The sequence below is a fragment of the Zeugodacus cucurbitae genome, chromosome 4 (genome assembly GCF_028554725.1).
Source record: "Zeugodacus cucurbitae isolate PBARC_wt_2022May chromosome 4, idZeuCucr1.2, whole genome shotgun sequence".
NCBI classification, from domain to species: Eukaryota; Metazoa; Arthropoda; class Insecta; order Diptera; family Tephritidae; genus Zeugodacus; species Zeugodacus cucurbitae.
In genome coordinates, this window is record NC_071669.1 from 28,067,403 (window position 1) to 28,087,988 (window position 20,586).

General features: G+C 36.0%; 1 protein-coding gene across 1 annotated transcript in view; it reads right to left on the reverse strand.

The window, feature by feature from the left end:
• Nucleotides 1-20,586, reverse strand: part of LOC105218931 (MOXD1 homolog 2) — a 167,761-nt gene that overhangs the window by 91,271 nt on the left and 55,904 nt on the right. The window contains exon 2 of the mRNA XM_054228397.1: nucleotides 15,775-17,674. Coding sequence (XP_054084372.1) covers nucleotides 15,775-16,305 — 531 coding nt within the window. The 5' untranslated portion in view covers nucleotides 16,306-17,674. The remainder of the gene's footprint in view (nucleotides 1-15,774; nucleotides 17,675-20,586) is intronic.

The following is a 20,586-nucleotide window of genomic DNA, read 5'->3' on the forward strand; positions in this document are numbered from 1 at the left end:
GACTGTATTAAGAAGTGGCTAAAACAACGACTTTGGTTTAGCTCTATTGGTTTGCGAGATATGTACAAAAAACCAATTTGAGGGCGGGTCTACGACCACTTCCCCAAAAAAATTACATACAAATATGCCACTTCAAAGTGCGATCCTTCATACCAAATTTTATTTCCATAGCTTTATTTATGGCTTAGTTATGGCACTTTATGTGTTTTCGGTTTTCGCCATTTTGTAGGCGTGGCAGTAGTCCGATTTTGCTCGTTTTCGAAAGCAACCTTTCTATGGTGCCAAGAAATAAGTGTGCTAAGTTTCATTAAGATATCTTAATTTTTACTCAAGTTACAGCTTGCACAGACGGACGGACGGACGGACAGACAGACAGACATTCGGATTTGAACTCCACTCTTCACCTTGATCACTTTGGTATATATAACCCTATATCTAACTCGTTTAGTTTTGGGTGTTACAAACAACCGTTATGTGAACAAAACTATAATACTCTCTAGCAACTTTGTTACGAGAGTATAAAAAAGAAAACATTTTACTAATTCTTTTTAGCCTGGTTAACATTAAGGTTATATAGTTAACCGATCTGAACAATTTCTTCGGAGATTATATTATTACCTTAAGCAGTAATCCTTGTCAAATTTTGTGAAGATACCACGTCAAATGCGAAAATTTTCCATACAAGCCATTGATTCCGATCGTTCGGTTTGTAACGCAGCTATATGCTATAGTGAACCGATCTAAACAATTTTTTCGGAGATTAAATTATTTCTATGAACAATAACTCACACCAAATTTCGTGAAGATATGTAGTAAAATGCGGAAGTTTTCCATACAAGCCCTTGATTCCGATCGTTCAGTTTGTATGGCAGCTATATGATATAGTTGTCCGATATCGGCAGTTCCGACAAATGAGCAGCTTCTTGAAGAGAAAATAACATCTGCAAAATTTCAAAACGATATCTTAAAAACTCAAGGACTAGTTCGTATATTTACAGACGGACATGGCTAAATCGTCTCAGCTCAACACACTGATCATTTATATATATACTTTATAGGGTCTCCAACGCTTCCTTCTGGGTGTTACAAACATCGTGACAAACTTAATATACACTGTCTGTTCAGGGTATAATAAAAAGAAATAAGATTAAAGTTGGCGAAGTTATACTAGGTCCTTAGCCAAAAATCCCGCCTCAGTCTGAAGAACAAGTTGCTTATTTATAAGATAATTATTAGGCCGATCTGAAGGTATGACATTCAAATCTGTTGCGATTCAAATTTAAAAATAATTCAAGCTTTTCAAAATAAATCTCTGGCCACCATAGTGGGGCTCTTTTCTATGTGAAATGTGATGTTCTCCACGATTTTTGGTAACTGTTAAAGAAACAATTGAAGAATTTAGCAGACGTTACTTCATCCGTTTGGAGCATTATGAAATTTATTTTTATGTTTTTTTAATTTAATTCAATTGTTTTTATTTAATGGCATACTACCATAATTCATCCTCATTGTGTTTTCATAAAATTTAGTTATTGTTTTTTATAATTAAACACATTCTAAATACAGTGGAACTTTCATAACCCGAACTTCCATAAGTCGAAAATCTCCATAACTCGAACTTTTGAATTAGCAATAGCGTTTAAAACTCAAATTCCATAAAAGTTTCCATACATTACTCAAACTTCCTTAACTCAAAGTTTTCCATAACTCGAACTCATGAATTGGCAATAGAAGTCAAATTTCATAAAAGCTTCCTTCCAACTTTTCAACCAGGGCATAATACAAAGTTTAATATTTTATTATCGAGGCAGAATTTTATATATCATATGGAGGCGAACAAAAAATGTGATATTACAATTATGGATTGCATAAATCATGTAACAAAGGCATGGTACAAAACTTTATGCGAATTAAATAAATAAATCTGGGCATAAATCTATATTTTATAGCTTTGTGAAAAATTACATGTTTTAAAGTAAATTCTATAACTCGAAGGTTTTTTGTGGATTATGGTGATTTGAGTTAGAGAAGTTCCACTGTATATTGAAATTAATGAAAAAAAACTAATTTTGAAAAAAAATATTGAAAAGTGAACAGTAATCGAAATAAATAAACATGTCTGTATGTGCAACCAAGCGAAGCTATAAATATAATTTAACCGTAATCGAACATTTTATACTCTTGCAATTGACTCGGAGCGGAGTGAATTTGCATGCGAATTTATGGTGAGTGCGTAGGAAAGGCCACGGATGACGATATTACCCATATTAAACGGTAGGTAATGCTAATTTCAGAATAACAAAGAAGATATATGATATAAAGACAACCGGAATAGCTTTACCAGTTCATAAGATATGTAGAAAAATATAGTGTTGGCCGATATTCATCGATGTAACATGAAACATCGATGTTTTTTTAATTTGATCATCGCTTAATATCGATGCATTGAATAGTGGTTGATATTTTCGATGCATCGATGCATCATATCGAACAAAACATCGATGCTTTTTTAATGGCCATCCCTAGAAAAATATACGCAGAACTTACGAAAATAACAAAACCGAAATCAAATTTTTGTGTCGTTTTCATAGCTGTATATTTTTTCCTTTAACGGCACTTTGTAGGCGTGGAATGGTCTGAATTGACCAATCGGCATTACCAATATTTTCAAAGTATCAGGAAACACTTCATTTTTGCTCAAGTTATCGCTTGAATGGATAGACGCACCAACAAGGCGGACAAACAGACAGCCGGAATTTGAATCGTCTCGTCATTGTGATAAACTTTATATACATACATAAGTCTAAATCCATCTGGATTAATTTTAGGTGTCACAATCAACCGTTAGTTGTAATGTTTAGCTTCGAATTGTTTAACAAATAAAAAAGCAATTCTGCAGCAGTTTTTTAGAATATATTTAAATATCAATTAAACCTGGTTGTCTAAGTGCGACCTTTGTACTTTATAAAAGTGATTAAACGAGAACGTTCAAATACATACATACATAAGTATGTTGATATGTACATACATACAAGTGTGTCAAGTGTAAGCTTTAAACATAATGTTGGTGCACAAATAACAAATACAAACCAACCATAAATATTCGGATGATTAATGACAGTGCGCGAACTATAACGCAGTCCAAAGACATGTGTGTAAAGTGGTAGGGAAGGGAGTAGTAAATAGCTGCGTGCCGCTTTGATTGGCATTTGAGTAATGAGACTGTTTTGTGTCCATTATATGGCTATTTGCGTATTTCGGTGCTAATGTGAGCCTATGCTCGAGTTTCTCTATGTATGTATGTATGTACAAAGTTATATAGCATTTTTTGTATTTAGACATACGCATGTATGCTTTTGCACATATATGAATTGGTGAAGCATCCTCTGGTGCAGGCAATCATGGAAACATTCAAATATTTGTAGCCATTGCAATTGGTAGTGCCGTCGCACATTAGCCTAATAATTCGGCACAACAGAACACTGGCAGTGGCGGTGGGAACAAACAAACGTCCCCAACATTTGAACCCGGCGGGCATGCAATCATCTATCTTTCAGAATATGGCACTGGTCCGGTCCAACTGATGGCCATTGTTCGTTTCGATAGTGACCAACATTCAACTGTGCACACCAGCTTCGCAATGAATGGAGCGTTTATGGGAACGCTTTGGCCACTCTACATGCTTATACATACACGAGTACTTATGTATGCAAGGAAGTCTGCAACATCGTAAGTGTGTGCGTGTGCGTTTATGTACATATACATAAGTGTGGACATGACGTGTGTTTGCAAAGAATTCAATTAAGCTGGCACTTGGATAAACACTTGATGAGGACTTGCCTATGCATATAGGCCTATAGTACAAATACTATATATATGTACATATGTACATATTCACATAACTTTTGTATAATTCAATTGTATTTCGTCCGGATATAGTTTGTTGTACAATAAATGACTCAGTCGCAAAGTTCAATATTGTTTGCATTGGCTTTCACGGGAACCCCGGAACTTACCTCAGGGTAAAAAATCTGCTGATAATGCATTAAGGTTTTCAAAAAGGCTTAAACTCATACAATGTTGTTAAAGAGAGTATTATAGCATTGTTCACAAAACGGTTTGTTGTAAGTCCTAAAACTAAACGAGTTAGATATAGGGTTATATATATCAAAATGATCAGGATGACAAGTAAAGTTCAAATCCGTATGTCCGTCTGTCCGTCCGTCCAAGCGATAACTTGAGTAAACATTGAGATATCTGGATGAAACTTGGTACACGTATTTCTTGGCACCATAAGAAGGTTAATTTTGAAGATGGGCGAACTTGGACCACTGCCTAGCCCACAAAGTGGCGATAGGCGAAAACATATAAAGTGCTGTAACTAAGCCATAAATAAAGCTATGAAAGTAAAATTTTGTACAAAGGATCGCAATACGAAGGGACATATTTGGATGTAATTTTTTTGGGGCAGTGGGCGTGGCCCCGCCCCTACTAAGTTCTTTGTTCATATCTCGTAAACTACTAAAACTATATCAAGGAAACTTTCTAGAGTCCTTTATTTTAGGTGCTACCTTATACAGTCCAAAAATGGAGGAAATCGGATTATAACCACGCCCACCTCCCATACAAAGGTTGTGTTGAAACCTACTAAGAATGTTTCAATTCAGTAAGGAAAACCACCAGAAACCTTAAATTTCATTATAAAGATGATACAGAAGAGCTGTACTCAAGTTGGTATAGAAAATTTAAAATGGTCGTGGCTCCGCCCACTTATGGGTCAAAAACCATGTATCCGAAACTACGCGATTAATTTGAATGAAATTCGGTTCATAATATCTTCCCGGCTTCCCAATGATATGTTGTGAAAATAGTCCAAATCGGTTCACAACCACGCCTACTTCCCATATACCAGAGCTTCAAAGTCGATCTGAATCGTTTACTTTACAATATATAAATTAAGCAATAGTGAAGATATCGGATCAGAACTTTGCACAAATTCTGCATTTATAGTGTGGCATTGCCCTTCTAAAAGTCGCCGCAATCGGACCATAAGTATTCAAGGCCCCATACATCAAACATGAGTACCTCAGAGCTTCGAATTAATTTTTTACCGAAAATATAAGTAAGTCTCTCAGATAAAAATTGGAATAAATTCAGAGGAAATATTTTTCTTCTAATAATATGTATCCGTGCAATGAGTGAAATCCGGCCATAACTTCCCCTAGCTCCCATATATTTAACATATTATTAAATTAATTGCGAGAGTTTAAAATGTTCAGTGACACCCGAAGGGCTAAGCCCTTCCTTATTTGTTAAGTTTGGTTTCAAGAAATAGTACTTTTCTGAAAATGACAATCCTTGACAATTCATGGACAAATAGCAAGTGAGTTGTTTATTCGCCTGCACTGCCCATCTCTTTGTGTAATGAAAATTTATACTATCGTAGTTGTGCATAGGTAAGCATGAAGACACTTCCAAGTCAGCACACAGTAGTTCTCAAGCAAACAGACCAGTGTACATTTCCATTATTCAATATTGAAATCTCACAGAAACGCAATGGCGTGCAAACAAATACAGTAAAAGCTCCTTACTCGCGGATTAAAAAAATGAGACCCAATTTCTATATTCGCGACTAAAATTTTTTTTATTCGCGGATCTAATAAGTACATACATAATAATAAAATTATTCCAATAGGTATCCAACCCAATATTCTTATCAAAAGGACTAATAAAAAAGTAAAATAGATCTTATTACAAGAAAATGTTAAATATTCCACTATTTTCGCAATATTTTTGAACTTTTGGTAATATTTCCATATAGACGGGGCTCACACAACTGAACTCTTGTTCTTACCCATTTTTTAGAAAACTTTCAAAAAAACACTTTAAATTAAATGGAACCAATAAACTCTTCACTTTTTAATAATTTTTTTTACACAGATCGTGATTGCTAAGGTTTCGTTACATTGGCTTAATTATATGAGCACACCCGACTAGATCACCTGCGAATTTATTTTAATTTTTTCGCCAACCACGATACTTATTTATTATAAGTCGCAAATGGAATAGGACGAGATGGGTTCGAACTAGGGATGCAAACATCGTGAAATGAAACATCGATGGTTCGATGTATCGATATTTCTTCAAAACACATCGAAATCAAAAATATCGGCCATTAAAACATCGATACATCGAAACATCGATGTATTTTTGAACTTTTTTAACTTATTTTAAATTTAGTGTGAAAAGCTAAGGAAGGCAGAAGCATAAATAAATAAAATGTAGTACGTCTTAAGTTGATACATTTTATTTCACTTGGCATATGTCTGTTAAAGTTTTTTCTCAACAAATAACAGAATTTTAAAACAACGATATGGAAAATTTTTTCACTGTCATTTCTTTTCGAGTTTACTTCCGCGTGATAGTTGCCCTGGGTTTAGAAAACGGTCGTTTACTCGGCACTAAGTTTATACAACTCCGGAAACACAGTATTCATGTCAACCCAAACTCTATTGGCTTCTGATTGGTAGGGGTAACAGCCGAGATACATTTTCTCTTCAACCTTCCGTCCCTGTAATTGTAGATAAATTTGACAGCTTACATTTCACCTTTTGGTGGACCAAATGTTTATTCTGGTTCCAAATATCAAACAAGTATTCTGTTTCACACTCATCCGAAGATTCCGTTGTATCAGCGTGATTCTTTGAATTTTTTATGAAACAAGAAAAAAGTACTTCTTTTAGCCGTAGCATTTTTAAGAGGCAGTAATTTGAATCTCTGATCTAACGCAGTAGCCTACGTCAGAATTAAATAGTATAAATAAATCATAAAAGTAACCGCAGTATTGTCCAAGCGCACATATCCTTAACAAATTCTCCGTATTTTACAAAAATCGAAAGTGAATCGTTGAAAGTGACATCGATGCATCGATGATTTTAGATTCGAGACATCGATGGCGAACATCGATGCTTTTTGACGAAAACATCGATGTTTCAAAAACATCGATACATCGTTTGCGTCCCTAGTTCGAACAGATAGAATCAAGTGACATTCAGGAATTGCTTGAATCGCAAGATGAAGATTTGACTGAAACCGACTTGGAGGAAATATTAAATTCACAACCTATTGAAAAAGAGGCACTGGAATCGTGACATTCAATTTAAAAAATCTTAGTGAAGGTTTAAGAATGGAAAATGACAAATTGCTAATGCGACTGCTGTGTATCAGTCTGAATTGAAGGAGCTTTTGAAAACTGCTAAGCAAGAAAAAATTACAAAATTCTTCCAACCTTTGCCTAAGCTTTAAGATTATTAATTAAAGTGTTCAAAAACTTCAATTAAATCATTTTTTTATATACCTATTTGTTTTTTTTTTGTCACCTAGGAACATATCCCCTATAATCCCATATAAATTACCACCCCGTATTCACGGTTTCTGTATTCGCGGCATATTTATGGAACCCGCGATAAAAGAGCTTTTACTGTACTCGTATTAAATTGTGACTCTATATATTTACATAGCTATGCTCAACCAAAAGTCTTATTGTATACTGAGTGTACGCACAATATTCAACTGTCATTGCAAAGACCTGCTTTCGGCCTACACAAATACCAAAGCAGCGTTGGTTCACTCCACATTGCTCCATGCTAAATACTAATTTGTAAATACAAGTAATGTATGCACAGGAGTTGTCGCAGAGGAGAGAGGAGAGGAGAGGAGAGTAAACAAGAAAAAACGTTAACTTTTCCTGTACCGAATCTAATATACCCTTCACAGGTGCATTTCTTTTAGTAACTATGTGTTTAAGCAAATCGAAAGACGTAAGAAAAAGTAAGTAAAACAAGTAAGGAAGGGCTTAGTTCGGGTGTAACCGAACATTTTATGCTCTCGCAATTTATTATTTAACTTTATTTATATTATATAATACACAATTTGACCCACATATTCGTCATATATATTGTATAAAGTCCATTGAAAGTTGGAAACCATAATATTAGGTAAGAAGCACCGAGGTCCTCGTGTTCGATATATGGGGCCTTAAAAACCTATGGTCCGATTTCGGCGATTTTTAGAATGGGTCTGCCACACTATAAACATAGTATTTGTGCAAAGTTCTGCACCGGTATCTTCACTAGTGCTTACTTTATATATTGTAAAGTAAACGATTCAGATCGTCTTCAAAGTTCTGGTATATAGGAAGTAGGCGTGGTTGTGAAGCGATTTGGCCTATTTTCACAACATATCATTGGGATGTAAGGAAACTATTACAAACCAAGTTTCATTGAAATCGGTCGAGTAGTTCTGAGATATGGTTTTTGACCCATAAGTGGGCGACGACACGCCCATTTTCCATTTTGTAAAAAAAATCTGAGTGCAGCTTCGATCTGTCATTGCTTATGTGAAATTTAGTATTTCTGACGTTTTTCGTTAGTGAGTTAACCCACTTTTAGCAATTTTCAACCTAACCTTTGTATGGGAGGTGGGCGTGGTTATGATCCGATTTCTTTCATTTTTGGACTGTATTAGGAAGTGGCTAAAAAAACGACTGCAGAAAGTTTGGTTTATATAGCTCTATTGATTTGCGAGATATGTACAAAAAATGGGGAAGTGAACAATTTTTGAACAAACTCACACCAAATTTCGTGAAGATATGTAGTAAAATGCGGAAGTTTTCCATACAAGCCCGATATCGGCAGTTCCGACAAATGAGCAGCTTCTTGAAGAGAAAATAACATCTGCAAAATTTCAAAACGATATCTTGAAAACTGAAGGACAAGTTCGTATATATACAGACGGACAGACAGACGGACATCGCTAAATCGACTCAGCTCAACATACTGATCATTTATATATATACTTTATAGGGTCTCCAACGCTTCCTTCTGGGTATTACAAACTTCGTGACAAACGTAATATACCCTGTCTGCTCAGGGTATAAAAACTGGCATGCAGATATATATGTATGTATAAACGTGATTGTATGTTTGGAGATCATGACATACTAGCTTTTTATTCCAATTTCTCTGACTTTAATAATTGCGTGGTTCCTAATCATGCTTGTAATTGTGTTCAAATTTATGTTCTGTTCGCACGATTGAATTAGTACTTAACCCTCTAATGCATGAATTTTTGTTTCGACTGTGATTTTTATATTAGACTATATTCAGGTCTGTGAAGACGAATCTGATGTTAGTTTTTCGATTTGTCAATTTGTGTACCTTTTACAGGTAAAATAAGGTAATCCGCCTCAAGGCGGACCTATGCATTAAAATGTTCATATAAATTTATGTTTTCATTTCTTCTTTATTGTGATATTTGAAAAAACAATCTTTTGCCGTTGAATTGCATAAATTAATTTTACATTTAATGCAAAATGCCTGAGTTTCTGATTTGCATCCACGAAATTTGCACATTTTTTTGCCTGAGCGGTCCAAAAACTTACACCAGTGTCCTATTTGATCGTATCTTATATTTTCTGATAGGTGATACGTCTTTTTAGCTTTTGGTGGAGGTGTTAAAGACGATGGACGACCACGTTTTACAGGTTTTGTCGAACCAATCAAACAAAGTGTTTCTGCCACTTCTGATCTGAAGTCAGGAAGTTTACACTTTAGGACGTCCTTATTTAGTCGGTTATAAAGACAATATGCATTCACCATACTCACGTCCAGCATGTGGTAAAATAATTTATTTGTCCATTTTCTGGTTTTCATTTTTATGTGGTATCGACCAATCAATCCGTCAACCAAATCCACACCACCCATATGCTGGTTGTATTCTTTCACAATAGCTGGACAATCCACCTCAACATTTTGTTTCAATTTTCGATCCCAACGATTTGCCTTTAAGGAATATGAACTTTCATTATGTACAATTGCATCTGTTCCTACGTAGGTGGATAACAGACGAACTGCTCTTGTGTCGTACCACAAAACGCTGCTTATGTCTACTCCAAAAACACTTCCCACGTATTCTTCATTATACCCACGTGCTACTTTTTTTGATTGCAGCTCTGCGTCTGTGGAAAGTTTTATATTTGGTACTCGATTTCCTCGCACTGTACCTAAACTGTGAATTCCGCGACTTCTCATATATAATAGCAATCCCAATGAGGTATAAAAGTTGTCAAAGTAAATAATATGATTGGCATTGTTTGGTATGACTTGTGACAACCTAACTACAACATTGGATGCAGCACCAAGATCTGGACAATTTGGCAAAATTTTGTTATCGCCGGCGCCACAATAAACTTCAAAGGAATACGAATATCCAAAGGAATCGCAAATCACGAATAGTTTCGCTCCCCATTTGTGAGGTTTTGCTGGCATATATTGCCTCACTGGGTTTCCACTCATTTTCGTGGCACACATTTGCTCATCAACGCAAAGTCTCTGCCGCATTGGAACTGAAGAAAAACGTTGGTTGAAATGTTTTACTAGCGGCCTTATTTTATACAAGAGGTCATAACCAGGTTGACCTTTCTCTATACGAGACGCATCATTATTGAAATGCAAGTGGTTTCTAATTTCTTCAAATCGATTGCATGTCATGGATAAACGTATCGGATCTAATCCGTATTGTCCCCAATATGAGCGACTGTTAGGAAAGCGATAAACAGACGTAAACAACAATATTCCCAAAAACTTACGCAGCTCTTGGTGATCGATACAAAACTTTGAAGATATATCTTTTTGCTTGGCATACAAGTTCATCTGTAAGGCTATTGCCTGCAAAATTTTTATTAAAAATTTAATAAACTGTTATATATTAGAAATTACCTTCAGAAAGTCTTCGGTCACAAAATATGCAAAGCAGTCGTAAGGTGTTTTTAAACATTTTAAAAAATCCGGCATGTCCTGGCCTTGAAAAGCCAAATCTGCAACACTCAGCTGAAGTTTTTTCTTCTTCCAAAGAATCGATCTTATCGCACTCATATCGTTTCTCAAATCACTTGCAGCTGGTAGGACTCCGATTTTTTCTTGCGATTCTAATGCTTTGTGCACAGAACGTGTCACTGTCGACGGTAAGAATACACTAGAAGTAACGTCACAAACAGGCAATGGAGGAATCGGTGGCAGCTCAATTATTTCAGCATTTTCTTCAAAGTCTGTCACATTCAAACTGCATTCGATTGCGTTTCGCATCATTTCTGAGGAGTTTAGCATTGCATCAATGATCGTATCATTTTCCGGTAGTGAGTAGGTTGGATCCATATCAGAATCGTCACTATCAAAATCGCATTCATTGTCGGAAGTATCAGTTACCAATTGCGACTCTTCGAAATATTGTCGAATTTCTTCATCCGTCATATGGGTCTTAGAATAACGCGACATATCTGATTATTATTCAATAATAAAATAAGAAAAATTTTCAATTGTATCACAAATATTTCATTTTACTTGAAAAAGGTAGGCAGCGCAATGCATGAGTCCGCCTCAAGGCGGAGTTCAATATTTTCGAATTTACTCACCTGCTATTAGTTTTTTTATTATAAATCGAACACTATCATAAAGAGCACAAAATTCCACACCCGTAAGTATTTTTTTCAACTTGAAACGACACAAGAATTTATATTTCTTGTTGTTCAGAAAATTGTGTTGATTGCAAAAATAATTAAATTGGCGGGAAAGTGCTAATCTGTCACTTCAAATTGACAGTACGTCAAAACTAGAAGTAGTATTGCCAATCTGAAAAAACCATTACGTAAGTTGAACTTTAAGCGTTCTTTTGAAAAAAAATCCGAATTTTAATATTAAAAGAAATATTTTATATCTGATTTTGAAAACACCCCGTCTGTAGGCAGGCATATGCACTAGAGGGTTAAATAATAATTTCTCATAGTGCTTATTGCTAAATCATTTAATCAGAATATGTGTACGACATGACATTCGCGCATACCATATGTACATTTGTATGAATCGCAAATACATATTATGTATATGTTTATACTCGTATGTATGTTAGTATGCCAACAATTTGTTTAAGTGAAAAGGCTTATCGTATGTATTTTGATCTAAATTATTATTACCTTAACATCCTGATGTTGCAATTTTAAAACGGGTGAATGTGCTTAACGACCACCTTCTTCTGATTGTTCCACTTTGCATAAATACTGAACTACAGATATTGAATCGGTCGTCGAAAAATGTGCGAAATCGGAACATAATTAGTCAGATATCGAATATGAGAACCAAGTGCCTATGACTCAGTTTTTACCGAAATCATCCGCGATATCTTAATGACATTAAAGGAAATATTTTCCTAAAAATAATGTGCTCTGGTGCTAAAAATAGATAATTTCGCTTTTTCTACGTTATATATATCGCATACAAGGTTCTATCGAGCAAAACAAACAAACTGATTGGACCTTATCAGTGTGGCTTTAGACCTGGAAAATCGACAACTGACCAGATATTCACCATGCGCCAAATTTTGGAGAAGACCCGTGAATAGAGGATCGACACACACCACCTTTTTGTCGATTTTAAAGCTGCTTTCGACAGCACGAAAAGGAGCTGCCTTTACGCCGCGATGTCTGAATTTGGTATCCCCGCAAAACTAATACGGCTGTGTAAATTGACGCTGAGCAACACCAAAAGCTCCGTCATGATTGGGAAGGACCTCTCCGAGCCGTTCGATACCAAACGAGGTTTCAAACAAGGTGACTCACTATCGTGCGACTTCTTTAACCTGATGCTGGAAAAAATTATAAGAGCTGCAGAGCTAAACCGAGAAGGTACAATCTTCTACAAGAGTGTACAGCTCCTGGCGTACGCCGATGATATTGATATCATCGGAAGCAACAACCGCGCCGTTTGTTCTGCTTTTTCCCGCATGGATAAGGAGGCGAAGCGAATGGGTCTGAAGGTGAATGAGGACAAGACGAAATATCTCCTGTCATCAAGCAAACAGTCGGCGCATTCGCGTCTTGGCTCCCACGTCACTGTTGACAGTCATAACTTCGAGGTCGTAGATAATTTCGTATACCTGGGAACCAGCATCAACAACACGAACAATGTCAGCCTCGAAATCCAGCGCAGAATAACTCTTGCCAACAGGTGCTACTTTGGACTGAGTAGGCAATTGAACAGTAAAGTCCTCTCTCGACGAACCAAAATCAAGCTCTACAAGTCGCTTATCATTCCCGTCCTGCTCTACGGTGCAGAAGCTTGGACGATGTCAACATCAGATGAGACGACACTAGGAGTTTTCAAGAGGAAAATTTTGCGCAAGATTTATGGTCCTCAGAACATTGGCAACGGCGAATACCGCAGACGATGGAACGATGAGCTGTACGAGTTATACGACGACATTGACATAGTTCAGCGAATAAAAAGACAGCGGCTACGCTGGCTAGGTCATGTTGTCCGAATGGACGAAAACACTCCAGCACTGAAAGTGTTCAATGCAGTACCCGCCGGAGGAAGCCGAGGAAGGGGAAGGCCTCCACTCCGTTGGAGGGACCAGGTGGAGAGCGACCTGGTTAAACTTGGGATCTCCAACTGGCGCCGAACTGCGAAGGAGAGAGAGAGGTGGCGCACTATCGTCGATTCGGCTATAACCGGCTAAGCGGTTGCAACGCCAATCACATACATACATATATCGGGAAATATGCAAGATGTCTTTCTTTTGATTATGTAAACATATGTATAATCGTAGTAATGCTATAGTTTGGTTGGAAAATGGGTGAAATTGGTTCAGGAATTACACAAGCCAAATTTTAAGATATACTTGTTGCACAAAGTACAATGCCGGAATAAAGCACTGCTTTTGAGGTATGGCAACGCCGATATAAAAAATGTCGAAATCGGACTGGAACGAACATGAGGGTCAATGAATAATTGTTTACCGAAAATAATATTATGGTTTTCAAACATCTGGTGGCCTTTATACCGTATATGTATATCGTCTAAATCCGATAAAAAGTGAAATATTGTACTAAGCCAACTTTTTTGTGGGGATAATCATGACACTATTTAATTATTACTTATTAACTCATTTTTTATATTAAATAAACCGTACTCTTCATAGAGAGAATTCTTAAACGATTAATTAAAAACAGCTTTACGATTTAATTTGAAATTATAGATTTTAGTGGCACCATACACAAAAATTCGCAAAACATAAAATGTATATTATAATGGAATGAATAAATTTGTACATTTATTATAAAATATCTTATAGAATGCATTATTCTTTTGTTGGTTGTATACTATTTTTAGAATGGGGCTGCCACACTATTAACATAGTATTTATGCAAAGTTCTGCACCGATATCTTCACTAGTGCTTACTTTATATATTGTAAAGTAAACGATTCAGATTGTCTTCAAAGTTCTGGTATATAGGAAGTAGGCAAATCGATTTGGCCTATTTTCACAACATATCATTGGGATGTAAGGAAACTATTACAAACCATGTTTCATTGAAATCGGTCCAGTAGTTCCTGAGATATGGTTTTTGACCCATAAGTGGGCGACGCCACGCCCATTTTCCATTTTGTAAAAAAGTCTGAGTGCAACTTTCATCTGCCATTTCTTATGTGAAATTTAGTGTTTCTGACGTTTTTCGTTAGTGAGTTAACCCACTTTTAGTAATTCTCAACCTAACTTTTGTATGGGAGGTGGGCGTGGTTATAATCCGATTTCTTTCATTTTTGGTCTGTATGAGAAAATGGCTAAAAAAACGACTGCAGAAAGTTTGGTTTATATAGCTTTATTGGTTTGCGAGATATGTACAAAAAACTTAGTAGGGGGCGGGGTTACGCCCACTTCCCAAAAAAAATTACATCCAAATTTTATTTCCATAGCTTTATTTATGGTTTAGTTATGGCACTTTATGTGTTTTCGGTTTTCGCCATTTTGTGGCAGTGGACCGATTTTGCTCATTTTTTCTCAATTTTTACTCAAGTTACAGCTTGCACGGACGGACGGACGGACGGACGGACAGACAGACATCCGGATTTGAACTTTACTCGTCACCCTGATCACTTTGGTATATATAACCCTATATCTAACTCGTTTAGTTTTGGGTGTTACAAACAACCGTTATGTGAACAAAACTATAATACTCTCTTTAGCAACATTTGTTGCGAGAGTATAAAAAGATATCGTTTATCCTTTTACAAATGAATATCACCCCTGTATGAGGAAGTTAACTATATAAATAAAATATGTGATACTTATCCTTATCTTTTATCTTTATATTTTGTTTGATTGACCACTCTTCATATATAATACATATGTATATAACCGAAGTGGCTTCTATGGAGAGTTTAAATAATGAACGTCGAAGTACGACTGTTAGTATTTTTATTTCTAAAATATTATTGATTTTTAAGCTATTGCCGCTGGATATTGATAAATGCAAATGCATGTACTATGTATATACAGGTGTGCACCTTCTTGGGTGTTCTCATATTTAGCACTTCGTGAGCATTAATAACTTGCTTCCAATGCGTTAATATTTATTACCTTTCTCGAACATTAACAATTGTGTTGCTAAAGTTGTCATAACTCAAAATCTTATACACTGAAGCGTAAAAAGGTTAAGCCGTACAATCAGCAATTCTCATAGTTTCTCCCCCATACTTATAAAATGTATACATACATAGGTCACACGAGTAATGATGGGGATACAATTTAGACACCATAAAGATAAATATTCTCAGATATAAAAGCAAAAATGAGCGTGAAAACACTTATCAACTGCGTGTGTAAGACCTATTATAGTTGATTGGGTGGGTGAAATATATTTAAGTATATTGTTAAGCTCACCTGAAAATATGTTTGACCCTTGTCTACCCATCCGATGGCGATGTCAGAGCCAGCGAGGTTGCCGTCGGGCGAGAAACCAAATCCAACGTAACCCAGCGTACGTGCTTGTATTTCGAATGTAATATCCTGATTAATGATTGTCCATAAAATGCGAAAATCCTCATTCAAATCGACGGCATGATCCCAGCTCAAAGTGTTGTCGTTGCCTCCGATGCCGTCCATACTCAAAACAACCAGACGACTACCTCCTTGACCGGCAATAGTGGTTATACTGTCTTCGCTACCATTGGCAACTACAACTACCTTAGCTATCATTGTTGCTGCTGATGCTGTCGATGTTGCCGAAGCTGCCGCAGCGGCAACTGCCGACGCTCCTTCTGTTGGCGGACAAACGCAACTCACTACCAAGATGAAGCAGGATATAAAACATGTGATTAACGATGACAGCGATGAACTTGAATGTTTCACTTCCTCCATCCGCACCGCTTTATTAGAAGTATTCTGGGTTGTTGCAGACATTGTCGTTGCCATGCCGTTCTAAATTAATGATATCGCGATGAGTGTGCTTGAATGCTGTCCTGTGAGCTTATGCGTGCGTTTGTATTTATGTATTTGTGCGAACCTACTCCTGGCCGACCGGCTTCTCGGGTGCGTGTTAATAGTTTCAAAATAAATGGTAAAAAAACGCAAAAGAATGTGCGTTCTGACCGTTTGCTTTGCTATTTGGCTGCGTGTGCCGGATTTGGCAGTTCGTTTTTATAAATTACGCTTGGGTTGACCAACCTATTTCTTTTGTAGCTGCCAGTCAGCGGTTTGTTGCCGATTGGCGTCGTTCCTCACAGCACCTCGCGTGAAATGAATGTATGTCCTGTGAACACCAACCTCAACACACACACTGATTTGTATAGAGCTGAACATATGTTTGTAGCGCAACGCCAGCAAATGCTTCAAATAAAGTTGACGGCAATTGGGCGCACGTCACTGATTGCTTTTAAATCCCGCTCCGAATGGTTTTAGACCGATCACTTGCCAAGTCCTTTAACGCTGACGCAGCTCGACGCCAACTGTTGTGTTGTTTCTCAGCGAAATTACTTATTATGGCAATGGGCGATAGTTGGGCCGTTTTGCAGTATTAAAAACAATTTTCTCAGCCAGTGGTCCCATAAGAAAAAATCTACTGCTTAGGTCCTTTTTTATGCTCTGCTGCCTCGTCAACCAATGTTGCTTATGGCCTAGTACAACAAATAAACATATATGCTTGTATATCTGCTTAAGTTGATATGAATGTGCCTTTTACGTTTTTATGTTCTACTTGCAATTTATTTGGCCTTTGCTTTTCTTTGTTTATTCAGTTTTGCTTTCCTTCGTGATTTTGTGTGTGTCTTCCATTTAGATATCTTCTTTTTTTGGTGTATCACAGCTCTGATGATATAAATAGCGTTAAAGTTTGTTTAAGGGTCACTATTTTGGTGGATTATTGGTCTACATGGCCATAAAAAAAAGAAAGAAGATGAATAGTCTCATACGGCGTAATTGCAGTTTTACTATTACGGTTTTTTGTGTGCTGCAAATGACAAGGAGCTTTATTTTAATTGGAATTTTATTGTATTTATCCTTAACTTGCCATCGGAAGTAGAGATTGTGCAGTTTCAGTGCCAAAGCTTCTTACTCTTATTAGCAGTTCACGCAGGTAAAGACGTGCGACAAATTTTTCTAATTAAGTTTACTTTTTGCTCTTCCGTTCATGTTGGTTTTGTGCGTTTTAATGTTTTCATGTTGCTCTCACGTTGGCATTCACGTAATTTGTACGCGTCCTACCGGTTTCGGTGGCATCAACCTTTTAAGTTAAGTTGTATTCAAGGTGCGTGCACAACTGTGGTAACACTGCAATGTGCGATGTCTGAAAGGCAGAAAAGACAGGAAAATTACACGTAATTAGTTTAATTTACTTTTGAAAATGTGTTTGATGTGTGTTTAGTTGTTAAATCGAGTATAATTGCATAAATGCACTGAACAGACGGAATTCAACTGCCAGAAAAGTGGCTCTGGCTTGGAACGTCTGCTCGCAGCAACAGGGAAGTGGGGTGAACGGTGGCGGTAGTTAATGTCGAGAAATACAAAGAAGTACGTATTCTTGCTTGGTTGAAAAGCAGAAATAAAAATTATCTGTGATCGGTTGTCCATATTGACAAAAAAGTCACTTTTAGAAGAAGAATATGGAGTGGTTAAGTTCAAGTGGTACCGAACATTTTATAATCTCAATATTTCCTCGTTTAATTTTATTAATTACCATATATTCGCCATAATGCTCACTAGATATCGAAAACCATCATATATAGTTCATGAGGGCTAAGATATTTCCTGAACCGTTTTCTTTAATTCGGCACAAAGCTACATTAAATTCAAAACTATTTATTCACTTAATTTTGATATATATGTCCGATCTTATTCTTATTTGGCACATTATTATAAGAAAATTATTTCCTCCGAATTTTTATATAATATGTAAGAATTTTACCGATATTTTCGATAAACATTCTATAAGCGTTGAAGTCCTCATGTTCGGAATCTTAAATCTTGAAAAGTTTGGTCCAAGTTGACTATTTTTAGTTAGCGATGCCACACTTTCAATATAGCATTAGTGCAAAGTTCTACTCCGATATTTTCATAGGTTCTTGTTTCATATATCTCAAAGTGAATAAATCAGATGAATTATAAAATTGTGTTATATAGGAAGTAGGCGTGGTTGTGAACCGGTGAAATTTTATGTGAAATTTTGAATTTGTAGCATCAGGATCTCAACAGAACCTTAGGTATCAAATTGCAATCACTCGAGTGGTTCCTGAAATATGGTTTTTGAGTCAAAAGTGGGAGATACTACGTTCTGAATCATCTTTATAACATGTGTATGCGAGGGGGGCGTGGTGACAACCCGATTTCACAAATTTTCCCATCATATGACGAAATGACCTGGGGAACTGCTTCTAGCAAAGTTGGACTTTACACATTTACTTGTTACTTTTTCAAATTAAGATATTAAATCTGTATATCGGGTAATGGACATACGGACATACATAATAGAATACCTGACGTTTTAATTCGTTCTTTTGCCACCGACACATATACATTGTTCACTGATCTAACAATTTTACCGGATGTTGACTAAGTCATTTGGAATATTATGATATCGATTTTCGTAAATATTATATTTTAGATATAAGTTTTCTAAACGTATTCTATTATATAAACGTAACAGCGTGGAAATGGCTGATAGCAGCGTAATATTCAAACATACTCAACGTCATTATTCATTTAAAAACATCATTCAGATATTTTCAGTCTGGTTCATCCATGGCTGCACGATTAGTCGTTGCATCTGACAGAAACAAGTCTAATAACATTACTTTGTGAATTAACTGCGCTTGGCAACGCTACAAAGTGGAGACTATGTAAAGGAAAACAGCTCCCGGATATACATTAACAGCTTACATCAATTTGCTAACGACGCTCGGAGCTGCAGGGAAGAAGAAGACTATATAAATGACGAATAGAAGTTGTAAGCAAAAGTAGTAACAAGGAGGATTGTCCTATATCTACATACTTAGTAACGAGATAAAATTAAATTATATATACAGCTGTTGTATGCCAAGTATAATAACAAAAAGTTTACCTTGATATCTGAGAATTTTGTGAAATAATTTGTAATCTTCTAAAAACATATTGGCATTGCACCATTAAGTTTGATGGTGAACATGAGTACGTTTACATTTATAAATTTGATTTTTCATAATTTTTTGTCTTGTATTTAATTTACTAATGGCGTGAATGAACGCTCCTCGTCATATCTGCGCTGAACAGAAATTGTGTGTAATGCTGACTTTTTCCACAGCTCCGAAGACCTCTTTCCGGATATGTTAAACGCTCATCTTTCTTATAAAATGAAATTTCATCCATAAATAAATGTCTCTCAACGATAAATGATAAGTACGTTAATTTAATGCAAAAGTAAATATCCATCATATATAGTAAGCGTCGTTATCTGTAATATTCAATCAGCTTTTATAAACTGCATATTTTTTGTTTGAAGGAAAAATTATCTCAATATTAGAAGTGGTAACAAAAAACGTATCTGCAAAATTTTGCAGAAAAGGATTGACATTGTTCCGCTCCTTAAGTTTTCTCTGAGTGGGGCTGCTTTTCATGAGAAATCTTGACAGTGCCACACCCCAAAGTTTTATAGAGAAGGGTATACTGTATCGTCCCTATTTGTAAAACCTCTTCGCTTTTACATGGCTTTAATTTGTGCGTGGGTGGGCTCGAAACCGTATTCATTTCAATTAATAAATGTTATCTCTATCTTATGTTTGAAAAATAAAGTTTTGAGAAAAACAGCTGCCAACTCAGCGCTTCGAGCAGCTCCTTCTTCTAGCTGCTTTATCTTTAAAATGACTTCGAATTTTTAAAAATGGGCATTTAAATTCCATTATTTTTAAAACTAATTAAGCAATATTTAATAAAATTGAATGAGCTTTAACATGAATAAAAGTAAAATGAATTCCATACACTGAATAAAAAATTATTAGAGTTTCTTAATGTAGCGTGGCAAAATTCATCAGCCACCCTGTATATACTGTCGAAATATACGTTAATAAATAATAATAAACTTTAAGATCTATCTTTATATAAATTTAGTGTTTCTGGCGTTTTTCGTTAGTGAATTCACATACTATTAGTAGTGAATTAGTAACCTTTGTATGTGAGTAATGGGGTACGTTAGGGAAATGACTGCAGAAAGTTTGTCTTATATATCTT